This window comes from Molothrus ater, chromosome 4 (genome assembly GCF_012460135.2).
Source record: "Molothrus ater isolate BHLD 08-10-18 breed brown headed cowbird chromosome 4, BPBGC_Mater_1.1, whole genome shotgun sequence".
Classification (NCBI taxonomy): domain Eukaryota; kingdom Metazoa; phylum Chordata; class Aves; order Passeriformes; family Icteridae; genus Molothrus; species Molothrus ater.
In genome coordinates, this window is record NC_050481.2 from 60,656,374 (window position 1) to 60,671,804 (window position 15,431).

Below are 15,431 nucleotides of genomic sequence, written 5' to 3' on the forward strand. Positions count from 1 at the left end.
GTACATGTGGTGTCACATGTCTGGCATCCCTGGCAGAGGTGGTTGCTCCAAGCCTGCCCTGCTTGCCAGAACCAGCTGGCCTGGCTGCACTGGCCATGTCTGAAGGCATCCAAGACTAAGGATGAGAACTTTAAAAATCAACTGCAAATTGCAATCACCTCTTCCTGAGAGGTGAGCATAAAACAGACAGGGCTTTACCATAGTTGGTGTGCAATTGCTGACAGTTCTGGAAAGCACTGAACTCCCTGAATGCGATGTTCAGCAGTTCAGTGAGATCTGACAAGGCAGCAGGTCATGAAATATTGCTTACACGATGTTCATAGGTGAAAATCCAGCTCCTGTAGCTGTGAGATTGGTCAGCCCTGTTCAGCTGTACATAATAATGACAGTGGATGACTCTACCCCTACCTCAGGGGTGGCTAGAGCAATTGTCTTTCTGCAGGTATCTGTGGCCCTGTGATCCAACTGACCTCTGTGGTGAACTTCAGTAGAAAGTTGGGCTTTCAGGGTCTTTTAACTCTCACAAAATCACAGGGTTTTGGGAACTATGCCTAGAATATTCTTTGAAAATTGGCAATTTAGTGAACTTCATTTTTAAGTTTCAAAAGCAGGCGAACAAAAGCCATGTGATGAAACATGAAAGCATGCTGAAAGCAGAAAAACTTTTTACTGTCATTCAAAATGAAGTTTTTTGTACAGTCCACTGGAACATTTCTCTCTCAATTATTTTATCCACGACTAAGATGATTCAGACTGTTGGAAGCAACAAGGTTAGTTTCCATTAGGTGAAATAATGTTCTGCTGAAAGTTAAGGGTGAGTATGTGGGTGAAGTATGTGGGGTAATGCAAAAAATTATGGGCAATTTTCTTTGGGGGTGGGCAGTGGAATGCAGCCAGGCAGGCACATGAGAATAAGGTCTATATTTAAACATGCACCACACATCTGAATGGCAATGAACTACTTCAAAAAGAGTAAAAAACTTTTCAGATAGACTGTAAATGAACAACTTTAAATAGCTCTTTAAAATTTTGCCCAGACATTCTGCAAAGCAGGTATTTTGTAATTATCCTGTCAGATTTTCAAGAGAAGTCTGATGAGCACAAAGCAATTATCATTTCTCATACCTCTTCCCTTTAATCTGTCCAAACTAAAATCTTGGCTGGCAGGAATTTCATCCTCCTAATTATGATGTGAAACTTCTATTAAAACCAGGAAAGAAAAAACCAAAACCCACTCTAACTGAACTACACCTTCATTTATAGCTTAGATATATTTTCTTGGCTCTATATGGCTCATCCAACTCCCAGTGATTAGAAGAGAAGTGATATTTGTACCTGGATCTTCTGCATTTTGTTAATGAGATTAAACCATTTCATTCTTTATCTGCCCCATTTATTGCTTTTCTATGCTTACTGTATTAAGTATTAGAAAGACTTAGATTAATTAACTGTGGAACTAACAGAGGCATGAAAGTCTTGTATCACTACAGAAAGAAAGACAGCAGCAGAAATTTTAGTAGCAGCAATTCTTTGGAGATAGTTCCTCTAGTCAGCATCACCAACACAGGAAAATTGTTACAGGAAATTGAGAAGCAGCTCCCAGTGAAAAGAAGAGAAAACTCAGCAACCACCAGCATCTGCCTGAGCAACCAGAACAAGGCAATGAAATATTGCAGAAATAGCCCAGCCCCAAGAACACTCTCTCAGGAAATGAAGGTGAGAGAGTGTTCTTGGGGCTGGGCTATTTCTGGTTTAGCATCAACATAAGGTTATGCACATACTGCAGAAAAGCACAACTTCCTTCAGTTGGCCTAATTCAAGTGGAGTAATTGGAGAAGAACAGCAGTGAAGGGATAGCCTTGTGACTCAAACTTCAGGCAAGCAATTCAAATTCAGCCCTGGCCTCTCCAAGCTGATGGAAAAAGCCACGGGTCTAGCCCATGGTTCCCAAAACACATTTTCTGTTTATTACTGTTCAGACTTATCTTTTGGAGGCTGCTCTTGTGCCCAGGAGCAATCAGCACCTGAAACACAAGGTTTCAAAGCTAGCTTACTTCTCTGTTAAATCTTATTAGATCTGAACTTTACTATATCATAGATAGATATAGTAAAGCATTTGATTTCTATAATATTATAGATTCTATCATATTCTTTAATTTATTTCATCATGAAATGATTAATAACAAACACCTGCCATAAAAAAGGGTATTTAACTTTCATTATTCTTGTTCTTGATAATGATCACAGTGCTAATTACATGAAAGACACAAAGTTCTGTGTCCAGCTACCTAGTGAACACAGGAATCACAAATGATGTGATGTGCTGAGTTCTCGTGTGACACTTGCTCAGACTTAAATGTGGCAGGACTCTGGCACGGAGAAATGTCATGGAATTACAGAGGAAAGCAAAGCAGCTCTCTGAGTACAGCCAGGGTTTCAAGAGGAGCGTGCCAGGAAGACACTGTTCCTGCCCCTTATGCCACCAGCAGTCACATGGATAAACTGGGAAGGCTGCTTAGGGAAATAAAAATGCTCAATTCCTTTCTGCACAGCTCACAAGGTAAAAACCACAGTAGCTTCTTATAGAAGTCTAGATTTTGCAGAGAAGGATGGGTTCATAGAAGGATACTTGCCAGAGTGCTGTTTTCCTGAATCCTGAAGAAAATCTGTAGCATAAAAATATGCTGCTTCTTTCTTAAAAGGAAATACCATCTGCTGAAAAACAAACTCTTATCCCTCATAAAAAATATTCTTGTTTCCTTGTGAATTTCTCTGATCTAATGCAGAATGGAGACTTTCCTCTTCCAGTGGATAGGAAAGGCATCTCTAATATGGAGATATCTAAAGTTAAATGAATAAAATGGCCAGGAACAGCAAGAGTAGCTGGAGAGGTCCATTCCCAGACACTGGCCAGGAAGAAAAAAGAAAGGAGGTGCCTCAGGCAGTAGCCAAAAGAAGTGTGGTGCACTAAGACCTTGTGGCTCTCATCTGCACTCTGGGGTCACAGGTGCTGCCACCTCAACTTCCCATTAATATGGGCGTGATTCCACACACCTGCATCTGCTATTTATTGGAAAAGATACATCCAATAGAGAAAAACAAAATCTAAACCAAAGTAATCTTCAAGTTCAATTCTAAACAAGCAGCTGGGCAGAGCTTTAATGGTTGCAGGGTGTAAATTCTGGCATATGTGAACTTTAAGAAATATTAAAAATAATGCTAAAATTGTCTTATATGGTGGGTGCAGTGTCACAATCTGATATAGTATATAAAATTCTGTATTCCTCCTGAAATCATCACAAGAAGGAAAACTTGAAATGAACAGAAATCTGCTCCACAGATTTTGTAAGAAATTCCATCAGTCATAGGATAAAATTATAAACAGCTTTAAAGGCTCATTTAAAAGAGAAAAAAACCCCACTGCTTTCCTTCTACTTACAAACAAATAATAACTTATCAATGCTTTTTTTTTTTTTTTAAACAGGATAGTGTTTATAGTTTGTATCCTGTTCTGGAAATTTCTGATTTTATAGTACTTGTTGTTACTTGGTTGAACATGATAGGAAAAACAATTTTTTCATTTTTATTATATAAGCAAGTAAACATTCTGCAGCTAGACTAAATTAAGAATTATTACAGATAAACCTCTGGGTTATACTGGTACACAAACAACAGGTGAATTTCAACTGGACCTGGAAATACCAGTGGTGGATAAGGTTGTCCCTCACTGGGCTTTAATTTCATAAACACACAAAATGGGCTCAGTCCCAGGCCAAATAATTTATCATTTGAACTAAATCCCTATTTAATTCCAGATCCCAAATGAAAATGGCTGCAATCCGTGATTAGAACATATTGGAAAACAGTACTTTGAAATGTATGGGATTTCACTGGTCTTGACAGACTAGCCACAGGAAGAAAAGAAGCAAAAACCAATATGCTTTCCTAATAGATGAGAAATAAAAAATTTTAACCAAAACAACAAATTATTTAACTATACTTTATTATTTTAAATGTCAAATTAGCATTATTCCCACGTCAGCTGTGATTTGCTCTATCACATATTTCATCATTTAGCATAAAAAATCTGAACTAAAATTCATTTGAGCTTCTATGAAAATACTAATATTCTTTCTTTTTTTAAGTACATGACACTTGTTACTAATATTCAACACAGAAAGCATTTTTTGGTGCTGTTTAATTCAAGAAATGCCACATCTTGAGCTAAGCATAGTTCTGGGCTTATCTCTGATATGGTACAGATCTCAGGAAGACATAAAAATGGGCAATAAAAATGACCAGAAATACCAAATGACTTGCATGCAAAGAATGGCTAAACAGACTGGGGTCTCTCAGCCTAGGAGAGACTGAGGGGGTGGTAATTAAGAGTGGCATGGAAAGGATGAACAGGGAATGACAGTTCACTTTGTACACTGTCTCATCCAATCCACAAGTCGGGGTCACCATGTGAAACCAGGACAGGGTAAGCAGAGTGAAGATGGTCCTTCATTCTGTACCTGATTAATCTACTAAAGACTTTTCTGAAAGATATTGTGAATGCTAAAAAGTACACACAGGTTCTAGAGTAACTGCACAACTTCAAGGAAAGGAAAAATCCCAAACATCCATTTCAGTATTGCAGAATGAAGTAACTTCACTTCCACAAAGGTCCCTGAACCTCAAGTTTCCAGCTGCAAATTGCAGAGGGTAAAGATTATACTTGGTCTGCTCTTACATTTTCTGTTGATGTTGCCACTGCCAATATCAGAGCCAGAACTGGGCTAGAAGGACCTCTGGTCTGCCCAGGTATGGTCATTTTTATGAACTGTTTAAAATCTATTTTAGAATTTAATGCAAAAGAGTAGATGAGTTCATTCTAAGTGAATCAAGCCCAACTGAAAGCTCCCATTGAAATTCATGGTCTCTTTACACCTTTTAGCTTTATTATTCATGATAATAATTTGATTTACCAGTATTATTTACTCTATCTTTCACTATCTCTGAATGTTTTATTGTTTTGCATTAAGCCAATCCACTCATACATTCATCTCCCTTGGAAATTCTTTTTCAATAATAGAATATTCTGCTAATGTGACAACCTTGCCTTCTTGGTCTACACTGATTGATATGGTTATACATGAGAGGGAGTTTTTGAATCTGCTTTCATAAGCAATCTAAAACACAATTATTTTGTGAGACACATTTGTTTAACATTTTACATTACCGTAGCCTGTAGCTGTTTATCCTGCTTTAAACTAAAAAGAAGTATCGGTTTATATTTCCATTTTCTACTCACTTTTATGGAATTCAGAGGGCACCTCTTTGTGCCCTGGTCACTTACACATCTCATTTTCCTCCTTTTACTCAGAGCAAATTTCTGACCCTCCACACCACGAGTCTGAAATTTCACCTCCCGTACAGCATTCCTTTATCCAATGACCCAGTATTAAAACCAGGCTTCTCATCAATACCTCTGGAGAGCATAGCTTTTAAAAGTGGAGCCTCAAATCAATATTTAAGAATCTGTTTTACCATCTGCACTGAGTTGCTGCAGCTTGTCACAAACCACAAGGGAGGGTGCATTAGTGCTGAAAGGCAAGCCAGATCAATAGCTGAAGATCAGTGGGTGGGAGCTTCACTGCAGATAGCTTAGATTAATATAACTTTGCCAGTGAGTTTGTTAATAAAGAGAAATGGTGCTAAAGAGTGAAAAGGAATTGAAAAAACACAAAGCCAATCTAGAAGATCAAGCCTCTTTAAACTGGGTCTCACAAAGACTTATGTGCATGCCTAATGCCACGTGTTGTGAGCAATCCCAAGGAGTTAATGGGACATAAAACTACTGCTGCTCTACAGCCAAACTGATGTGTAAGTCTTTCTGATCTTGATACATAAGATTAGTGATAAGTGGAGTTTTTTCCCCCAGTGAAATAAGATCTTGAAAGCTGGTTTCATGAGACATTAAAAAGCAGTATTTGCTGCTATTAAAAAAATTAAGCAAACAAGACAGGAATTTTAATCGACTGAATAATTAAACCAATCTTCCAGCAATTATTTGCTTTATCTCTGTGTGGTTGGGGGAGATGGGGTTAATGAAACACCTCTTCAATCATAAATCATTTACCATTGCTTCAGGCTTTTCTCTTTCCTCCTAGTATTTGATAGCTAGGAGTATATAAATCAGGTTTTTTCTTCCTCAGATTTAATTTTAACATCTCTTGCACAACTGGAGGAAACAATATATAGACATAATTGCATTTCTGTAGAAACATTTTTGAATTTTCATTAGCCATGTTTTAAATGTCTTTATTTAAATGTCTTTATACATTCATCCAAACTGAGCAGAATGGAAGCTTTGGAGCCCATGCTAAAGGCAATCTGTTACTAAATTTCAGTGGGATTCCTGTACAAGGAAGGATCCATTCCAGGGTCTAGTTTAGCATGCATGAAATTGTAGTAACAGACCTTTAGTGACAGTCATAATTACAATATTGTCAGGATATGGGCGCATTTTTTCATTGGGGATATAAAATCAGCAATGCATACATGCCTTTGTAGTGCATGCCTAAAAATAAATCCAGAATTAGGATAAGGAGAACAAGCCTTCATCAAGCACGGGGTCAAATCATTTCAGAAGCTCAGATAAGTTTCACTCCTGTCACATGAAAACTTGCAGACTTTGCCTGAAGTGGACATCATTTTGACAGGGGCCTCTCTATGCACAAAGGGAGAGTAATGACTGTCTCTCTCTCAGATGACATGAGACCTGACACGAGACCAGATGCAGAAATAAAAAGCGTATTTTAGATGTAAAGCTCACACAGAAGAAAAACAAGTTGTCTCTTTTTCAGCCAGACAATAAGCATCATTCATTTGGAAAGGTCAATATTAATTAGCAAATCCAGGAGGAATAGTCTGTCACAGGCTTTTTTGTGCATCTGGTTGTTCTCTGTTGCAAGTGAAAGATAATCCATATTCAGCCAGAGGTCTGAAAGGTGTCTTGTCTCTGAAATTCCAACCTGCTTTAAACAACTGGTAAATATAACTAATTTAATTTTAAAAATTCAACATGTTTAAGTAGCTTATTTGTGCCTTGGCTGCTTCCATGATTCTGAATTCTTTAAAATCAACGGCAATCTCAAAAAAGCCCAGCAGATAACCCAACTGAGTTTCATGCCTGACTGACAGGACAGTGGCATTTATCCTTGGGGAAAGGCTGGCACTTCTTTCAGGCCTGGATTTCAAATAAAAATGTGGAAAAGGACTCTCAATGGAAAAACCACACCCTTCATCTTTGGGTGGCATCTCTGACTCACAAACCAAACCTGGAATTCACTCTGCACTGCTGGGAAACCATTTTACGCTTTTAAGACCCTGCTTGTCCAGCCCATGGGGTTGGGATGCACCAGCTGAGAGGCTCTGCTCTGCTCGGGTGGGTTGGCATTGCCTGTCACCTACAAACCCTTGATGCTCACAGGGAGGAGGGCTCTGAATGGTTCCTGCTACAGACCCAGGGGACACGAGCTTGAGAAGTCTGTCTGGAGGTCAGAAAGCACCAACTCATGGTGACAGAGGCTAAGGCTAGACAATCCCAAAATTTTGGGTTTTAAGATCGCTGTAGCACACAGAGCAATAAACTTGAAACTGCAGCTCCTCTTTCCTTGCAGTATTTTGCTGTAAACTTTGCACATGGGTAATGGATAATTAGAAACAGGGTTTTAATCTACAAATACATATTAAGAAATGAATACTAAAAAACCCTTAAAGCAACATACAGAATTTAAATAAATTACTACAGCTTCTGAAGCATGCAATGACTTTAAGATATTAAGGCTTGAAATATCAATAGAAAATATCAATAGGAGTTATACTCTTGAGTGGCTTAAATTTCCATATTACATAACTATACAGTTTATATTTACCATTTAATGATAGTTTTAATAATTCTGATGAACTACTGAAAAAGCACTTTATTTTTTTTCCGACTTCACATGCTCAGTTTTCTTTAGCTGACTGCTTTATTGCATGATTTGTTGAAACAACCATATGTACCCATCTAGCCTACCAGCTGTTTGGAAGAATGATATTAACTACATGCACATTTATGAGGATCTCTGAACATAATATTAGCCATAAAAGATTAAAAACCAAATTAGCAACTATTCGTTAACGGAGCAAATGCTGCTGTAAGTATATTTTTAGTCAGGATCATCGTACTGCAACAGTATTCCTATGCTTGCCTTCCTTGACACCTAAACCCCTTGCATAAAAATTTATGGAATTTGAGGTGGGGGTTAATTCTTTTATTTCTTCAATGTTCCCAGCTGACTGCTCTAACAATACTTTTGCTGCTGGCACAGATTTCCATATACTGCCATTTTTCTACACTGCACTGCCACGCATGTTGCCTGATGACGTCTCAAAGGCAATCTTTGGGTGCTTTGGCAAGTACACTATTTAGGTGAAAGGTTCCATATTATTTAAATTAATTCCCTATGTGCTGCTGCTTGAGTCTGACTTTCATAATTTTAATCTTTACCTATAACACTGTGGACTGCAAGAACACCTTCCTCAGTCCCACTCCTCTAATAGTCTAAACAAGCAGGGGTGCTCATCTCTTTGGCACCTCTTCCCCAGAGCATTTTTGGTGGCATCCTCTCCCACTACTTGGAAAGTCTGACAATAACAGGGAACAGCATTATGTATGTACCTGCTCTGTGGTTACAGAGTGGTCTTTCCCTGATACACATTTGCAATAACTATGTAAGATTTTCTTTTCCTCACTCAGCACTGCACAATCTGTTGCAGAGCTGTTATAAGAAGCAGTTTCAGGTAGTCTATTAGAGACACAACACATTTTATCACACCTTATCTGAATCTCAATGACCATTTAAAATTCCGCTACTGACCTGATATTTTTTCACTGCCTTATAAACAGATTTGGTCGTTTGAGATAATTTTTCTAAGGGACAGATATCCCCCCATTACAACTCATCACACAAATTGGCAGTTTGCTATTAAATCTCAGCATAGGCATCAAGGATGAGTACATATGGAAGTAGTCTCATCTTGTCCATGTCAAAGCCAGGAGGATTTATAAGGGAAACCTTGTAGTGCTGCTGTCACTAATGCTGAAAAGAGAGATTCTGCCACTAAGCTCAGAAAACCAGAAATCTTCAAGACACTATAATTTATTAACATCCTGTGATGGTTGACTTACACTACAGACACGAATATGTAATTTATTTTTGCAGTATGGCACAGTAATTATTCATGGCACTCTCTAAACCTATACAAATGGAAGGGTTCTCCCCTCAGGAGCTGCAATGGACTTAGTGAGAGCTACAGAGATTTGAACAAATGAAGGGAAAAGGAGCAAATGAAAAAGTTCACAACATATGCTCATTATCCAAGAGGTTTTTTTAAGTGTTACATTGTATCTTTTATCCCTAAGAATCTGTACATTCATTACAATCTTGGAACAGCATCTGAAATACAGCACACAATGATACAGCATCTGAAATACAGCACACTAGACTGTGCTGAGAAAGCAGGGATGGGTGAGGGTTTACTGAGACTCCAGCTGTGGTGTTTTGCTTGAAAATTGAAGTCAGTTATGGGGAAAGACTGAAAGACAAGGCAAGCTACAAGAGCAGGGTACTGATCACGCATATGCACCAGCTGTAAATTTAGCTACCATAAAGAGGAATCAGATGCACAGTCAAGGTACCAGAGAGACAATCATGCAAATAACTTGATTTTGCAGGCTGGTTTTGGACTGCTATGGGCTGCTATGGGCTGTATATAATTCACTTTGCTTGTCTCTGAGAACTATACTGAAACCACTCCAATCAGCAGTACATGGGCCTCCTCCTTTTAACACTTTGGAAGTTCTACCATTGCTGTATCAATTTTGTACTGTACACACTCAGATTCTCAATGAGCTTGACTTGACTTCAGTGCAGCAATGCTACATTAAATGGCTATTTTCTAACTCATAGATCTGGAAAATGGGGTTTAATCAATGACCATTAGACCTTGCACTCCCTTCCAGCATAAAATGCCTTCTTTCATACAGTGTTGCTGTATTGTGGCTGTAATAAGTTCTGATTGGCATTTGGCATTGAGTTACAGGGCCATAGAGGCCTTATTAGCAGGAAGAAATGGAAGTATTACAGAACAAAACAATTAAGTCGGACAGGATAACTCACATCATTGTGTCAGACTGTGTCATGCTTACATTTCACTTCATGGTATTGAATTCCCCCTACAAGTACAAGAGATACAGCTAACAAAGGTAAAGCACTTCTCTGCTTGGGAACTTGTCCTTGAAGGTTTTTTTTAATAATTGAACACCACATCCTAAGAGGTTCTGAGCATGTGCATTTTTCCTTGCACTCAAAAGGCCTAGTCACAGGCTTTTTACTAAATTCACTTCAGTTTTAAAAATAGTATATGTATGAAATCTGTGCACCACTTATGTCTCATTTAAATCTTTGCATATTTTTTCCTCCCCTCTTGCCCCTACTAATAAGATCTGCCTGTCTCAAACAGGTTCAAGTAGGCACTGAATGACATAAACCTTCTTATGTGCTCTGGTACTAAAAGAATTTCTCTTCAATTTCCTTCCAATGTTTCAGCGTGGCAAAAGAGACTGATGACCCACTTCTGTGAGATGGAGGTGTCCTGGAAAAGCCCTTGTCCTGAAGGTGGCTAAAGAGCCACCACAGCTCATTCATGAGGTTCTCAACCTCTCAGCAACCACCCACATGGTTGGGTATTTTCAGCCTCAGGAGATTAGGAACAAACAGGTGCTTTGCATGGGGCAAAGTGCCCAGGCTTGCCAGATTACTGGTGGGAAGAACCACAGTCTGTCTTCTCTAGACCACAAAGAGATGGTAGTGAGACAATATAAACAAGCATTTTTCTTCAACTTTTACTTTGAGAACAAAGATAGTCACATATTTTAAAATTTTACTTCCTTTTGCTCATGTTCATTTCAGATATGAACTATCATGATTTGGTGGTTCATCTAAAAATTTCACAGGCTACATAAAATCATTTAGGATGGATGACAACTTCTATACCAACACAATTTTTTTTCTTCCCCTCCTTCCACCCTCCCCCACCCCATCCTGATTACTTATTGCATTTCCTCTGAGTTTTTCCAGACATAATGTTGAAAAAATACATATAGGGAATGTGGGACTACATTTTTAGGAAGGATACTGAGATTTCCCAATTCACAAAACAGATTCAAAATTTGAAGCCAGTCTGACAATCAAAATTTACTTGCTCTAGCATTGAGAACCATACTTGTGTATTCAAACCAGTATGCTCATCTACTTAAATACTCCCTCATCCTCTTTGATTTGTTAGGAATCCTCTTTATTTCATTAGAGTTCTGGGTTCTTCACTGATCCTCGCAATAAGAACTGTAAGGGCAACTAGTCACAGACACAACTGTTACCAAGTTCACAGCTAATACTTGCACAGGTGAAAAAAATTCTTCTTTTTGCTGTTTTCTTTTTCTTTTTGCCCGAAAGTGAGAAATATACACTGGGGTATGCACCCATCTACGTGCTGTGTGTGAATATGACTTTAATGTAAGACTTTAATGATATCTGGGGCTCAGTGGAGCCAGGACTTACGCTTGGAATGTTTGTCACAGAGGGCTGATGCCCTCATGTCGCAGAGTCTCAGGGATCCTTTGCTGCTGCTGTAGACAAAGAGGTTGCAGTGGTGGGGATGGAACTCAGAGGCTGTAATCACTTCTGTCAGGTCCTCCATGTTGGCTGGCTTTATATCTACAATGTCTGAATGGAAGTTTCATCAAGAAAAATGCAGGTAAACCATGACTCTTACTCGAAGGAAGCATGCAAATGTGAACACATGTAATGCTTTTAAAGATATACTCAATTTTTTGGTAGCAGTACAGTTTTCAATATCCATACCTGGCCCACTTAATACCAAAACTCAGTAAAACTCAGTCTTCATGGTTTTACTGTAGATGCCATTAGCAGGGCACCATTTATCCATGCTGGGCAAAGACATCAAAGAAACAGTGTTGCAGGGACATAGAATTCTCAATTCTTCATTGAAGCTAATAGAGAACAGGTAGCTACATCTCCTGGACTTGTTATTGAAACCACTGCTCTATCCCAGATAATGCTGATTCAGAGGGAACAATGAACAGCTCAGATCTGCTCACTCCAGTCAGGCTCACTGGCTTTCATGATTATGCAACTTAGGCTAAAAATACAGGCAGATTAAGATAAAAGACCCCCCCTCCCAAAAAAAAAATGTGCCTTTTTTTTTTTTTTTGCAAAGGCACGTGCGGCAAACACAGAAGTATCAGAAGTATTTATTAATTTTGAGTAAATATATACTAATACAATTTTCTGTAGGAAAAATATGTGCAGTATTTGAATATAAACAAAGTAGTATCTGAAATGGCATTCTTAGGTTTTTTATGTAAATTATATCCACTGCCAAAATCAGGATGAACTTCTGTGACTGAGAATCATACACCCGAATCATTTAAGTGAACATGATCTGGAACAAAAATACATCAAATATCTAGTTCCCCAAGCACAAACTTGACAGCTGGATCACCAAAGATTACCCACATGAGGAGTAACTCACGTGGTGCCTCTCCAACACTTACATATCCACTTGTACACGTTACCTGCCTTAAAGCCCAGGGCCCACACTGAGGCCATGCTTGGAGGAGAAGGCCAGTCTGTGAAAGATTGCTTACCAAGAAAAGAATGAAAGTAACAGTCTCATGAGGGGGCTGGAAGAAAGCAATAGATACATAAGCATAAAACGAAAGATGGAGATATATATATATATATATATATATATATATATATATATATATATATATATATATATATATATATATATATATATATATATATATATATGTAAAGCAGTACATTTAAATAAGATTGTGCATTTTCACATGGCCCTCAGCAGTCTGCTGCAGATAAGCCATCCAAATGTTAACAAATCCTTTGAACAAGAAAAGTAACATTACCCTGTTTCACTGATGAATTTGTGCGAGAAGCAATAAAGGATTTGCATAAGATCACTTGGGAAATGCATGACAGAACAAACCCAGATCTACTGAGTCCCAGTGCAGTGCCCTAAACACAAATCATCTCAGTGCCTGCATTCCCTGAACATAAAATTTGAATCAGCTGACGTTCAAAATTTAAACATCTCAGAGGATAAGATAAATGAGAAAATCTGTTTTATTGATGGTGAGAGAAATCATATTCATGGTTCTAAGCCTCTTTCTGTTCCCACTGTGACCACTTCCCAAATGGAAGACCAATCAAAGACCTTTGACTGATTTCTGTGGGAATGGGATACAGTCCATCACAACCTTAACACACCATACTTTGATCTTTCCCAAAAATATAGGTCTGGAATTTCACTACAGTGAAATAGTACAAAAGATTCAGAGATAATTATCTTGATGACTGCGCATATATCACACTGTTGAGGTTTGGGGGTTTTTCTTCTTTCTTTCCCCATGTGGTTTAGAAAGGAAAATATCAGCAAAACTATTAATATCTTGTGACATTTAATAACAACTGGGAATGAATTAATGCTGCATTTTAACTGCATTCCTACTTACTTGTACTCTCACATTTGCATCCATTTCCAAGAATCCATCATGATTCATAAAAGTATAATGAATGTTAAGATTTAGAAACATTGATTTAGCTCTTTTATAAAGCATCACTAAATAATCCTGAAAATCAACAGAAAAAAGATAACCTTTATTCAGTTATGTGTATTTGGTGAATTCGTCTCAAGAAACACCTTTAAGTAAAAGCAGTTGCTTTCAGGGATTGAATTGCTTTGTGGAGTTCAGAGAAATTATGGTTACTCAATAGAAGAATTTTACCTCTCAACAGAGAAATGAGCAATTGCTGAGTGATGAGAAAGACATAAAATATAAATGGAGTATATGAAACAGTCATAGTAAGTATCATTTTTCTGGATGCTGAAGACACTATTGATGAATTTCCTTTCATTGTGTAAAATGAATAAACCTATAACGAATAATGAAATTAAATATTCCATCCTCCTGCCAGAAAAGCAGAAAATACTTGAAACATAATGCATTTCCAGACATAATCTAAATCTCCACTGTGAAAGAATCTCATTGGCCTACTGAGGACCATAGCAAAAATGAAAATTCATCATCCCACTAGATTTAGAAAAATTAAAACAGTAACAATATATTGAAGTAAACAACCAAGGGACTAGAGAGTTGCAGATGAGATTTATCCCAAATGCATTTGTAATAATAGATGGAAAAACAGCCTTTGTTTTGACAGCTACAGAACCCAATATATCAAAAGAAGAATATGTTACACAAAAGAACATTTTCCTCCTCTCATGATTTTTGCCATCTATTTGAAAACAAGCAAGTACAGCTTGACATGTGATGTGTGGGAACTGTATTTAAACTAGCATGAAATGGTAAGGGCAAGCATCTCCCATGAGACATTTCTCATTTCTATTTTCTATCTTCCCTTTGTGTCTTGTCTTCCTTTTAAGCACAGTATTGCATGGCAGGATAAAATAATAAAATTTAAAAAAAAAACTGGACCAGACAGTGTGCTTCAGAAGCAGGGCCTTTGGTGAACTTGAAAAGCATGAAACAGAGGGAATCTGGCAGAAACTGATTAAATGAAAATTTTACTGCTAAAGAGAAAACTATGGTAATAGCACAAACCTGTAGTTGTCTCCTACATACTGCCTTCCCCTGCAATCAGATCTTGTGGAGGGCTCTTGAGTGGGGCACTGTCCTTCTTCCCCACTGCACTCACCTCTGAAATACCAATCACATCTGACTGTTGTACCACATGTGATCTGCTTCATTTTCAGAGTGTGCAAAAAACACCTAGGACCAAAGGCATCTAAGACAGAAAGAACAGAGAGTTCAGTTCACCATTGGCAGTGTGCTTAGATAGAATTCTGTTGTCCTAAAAAAGTCAGTGTTTCTGTGCCTTAACAGGGTAGAAATTTCCCCTAAGAAAATGAAAAATTTTCACATTGCTTTGACTCCCACACATGCTTGACAAGAACAAGACATTTTGATCCCTGGAAGATACTTGCATTAAGGGAAGGTTGAACTTGCACCTCACCAGTGATGGGCTAGAATGCACTGGCAGTCTTTTAATTCTAATTTAATATCTTCTTTCTTGTGAAAAATAGAACAGGTCCTTCCCCCTTAACTATTTGCTATCTTACATACCATGTCCTCCACTGCTTGGCTCCATGGAGTAGGATGAAGCTATGAAGAGGCCAGCAGACTTTATAGATGCTCTCCACAGCAAAATGGAAATAAAAAGTGGTATAAATGGAAATAAAAATAAATGGAAATAAAATAAATAAATGGAAACCAA

General features: G+C 38.0%; 1 protein-coding gene across 6 annotated transcripts in view; it reads right to left on the reverse strand.

Moving 5' to 3' along the window:
• The window catches only part of PPP2R2C (protein phosphatase 2 regulatory subunit Bgamma), a 190,236-nt gene that overhangs the window by 18,062 nt on the left and 156,743 nt on the right, over window positions 1-15,431 (reverse strand). For all 6 annotated transcript variants that reach the window (XM_036382744.1, XM_054514743.1, XM_036382746.2 and 3 more), the window contains one exon: window positions 11,652-11,816. In XM_036382744.1, coding sequence (XP_036238637.1) covers window positions 11,652-11,816 — 165 coding nt within the window. The remainder of the gene's footprint in view (window positions 1-11,651; window positions 11,817-15,431) is intronic.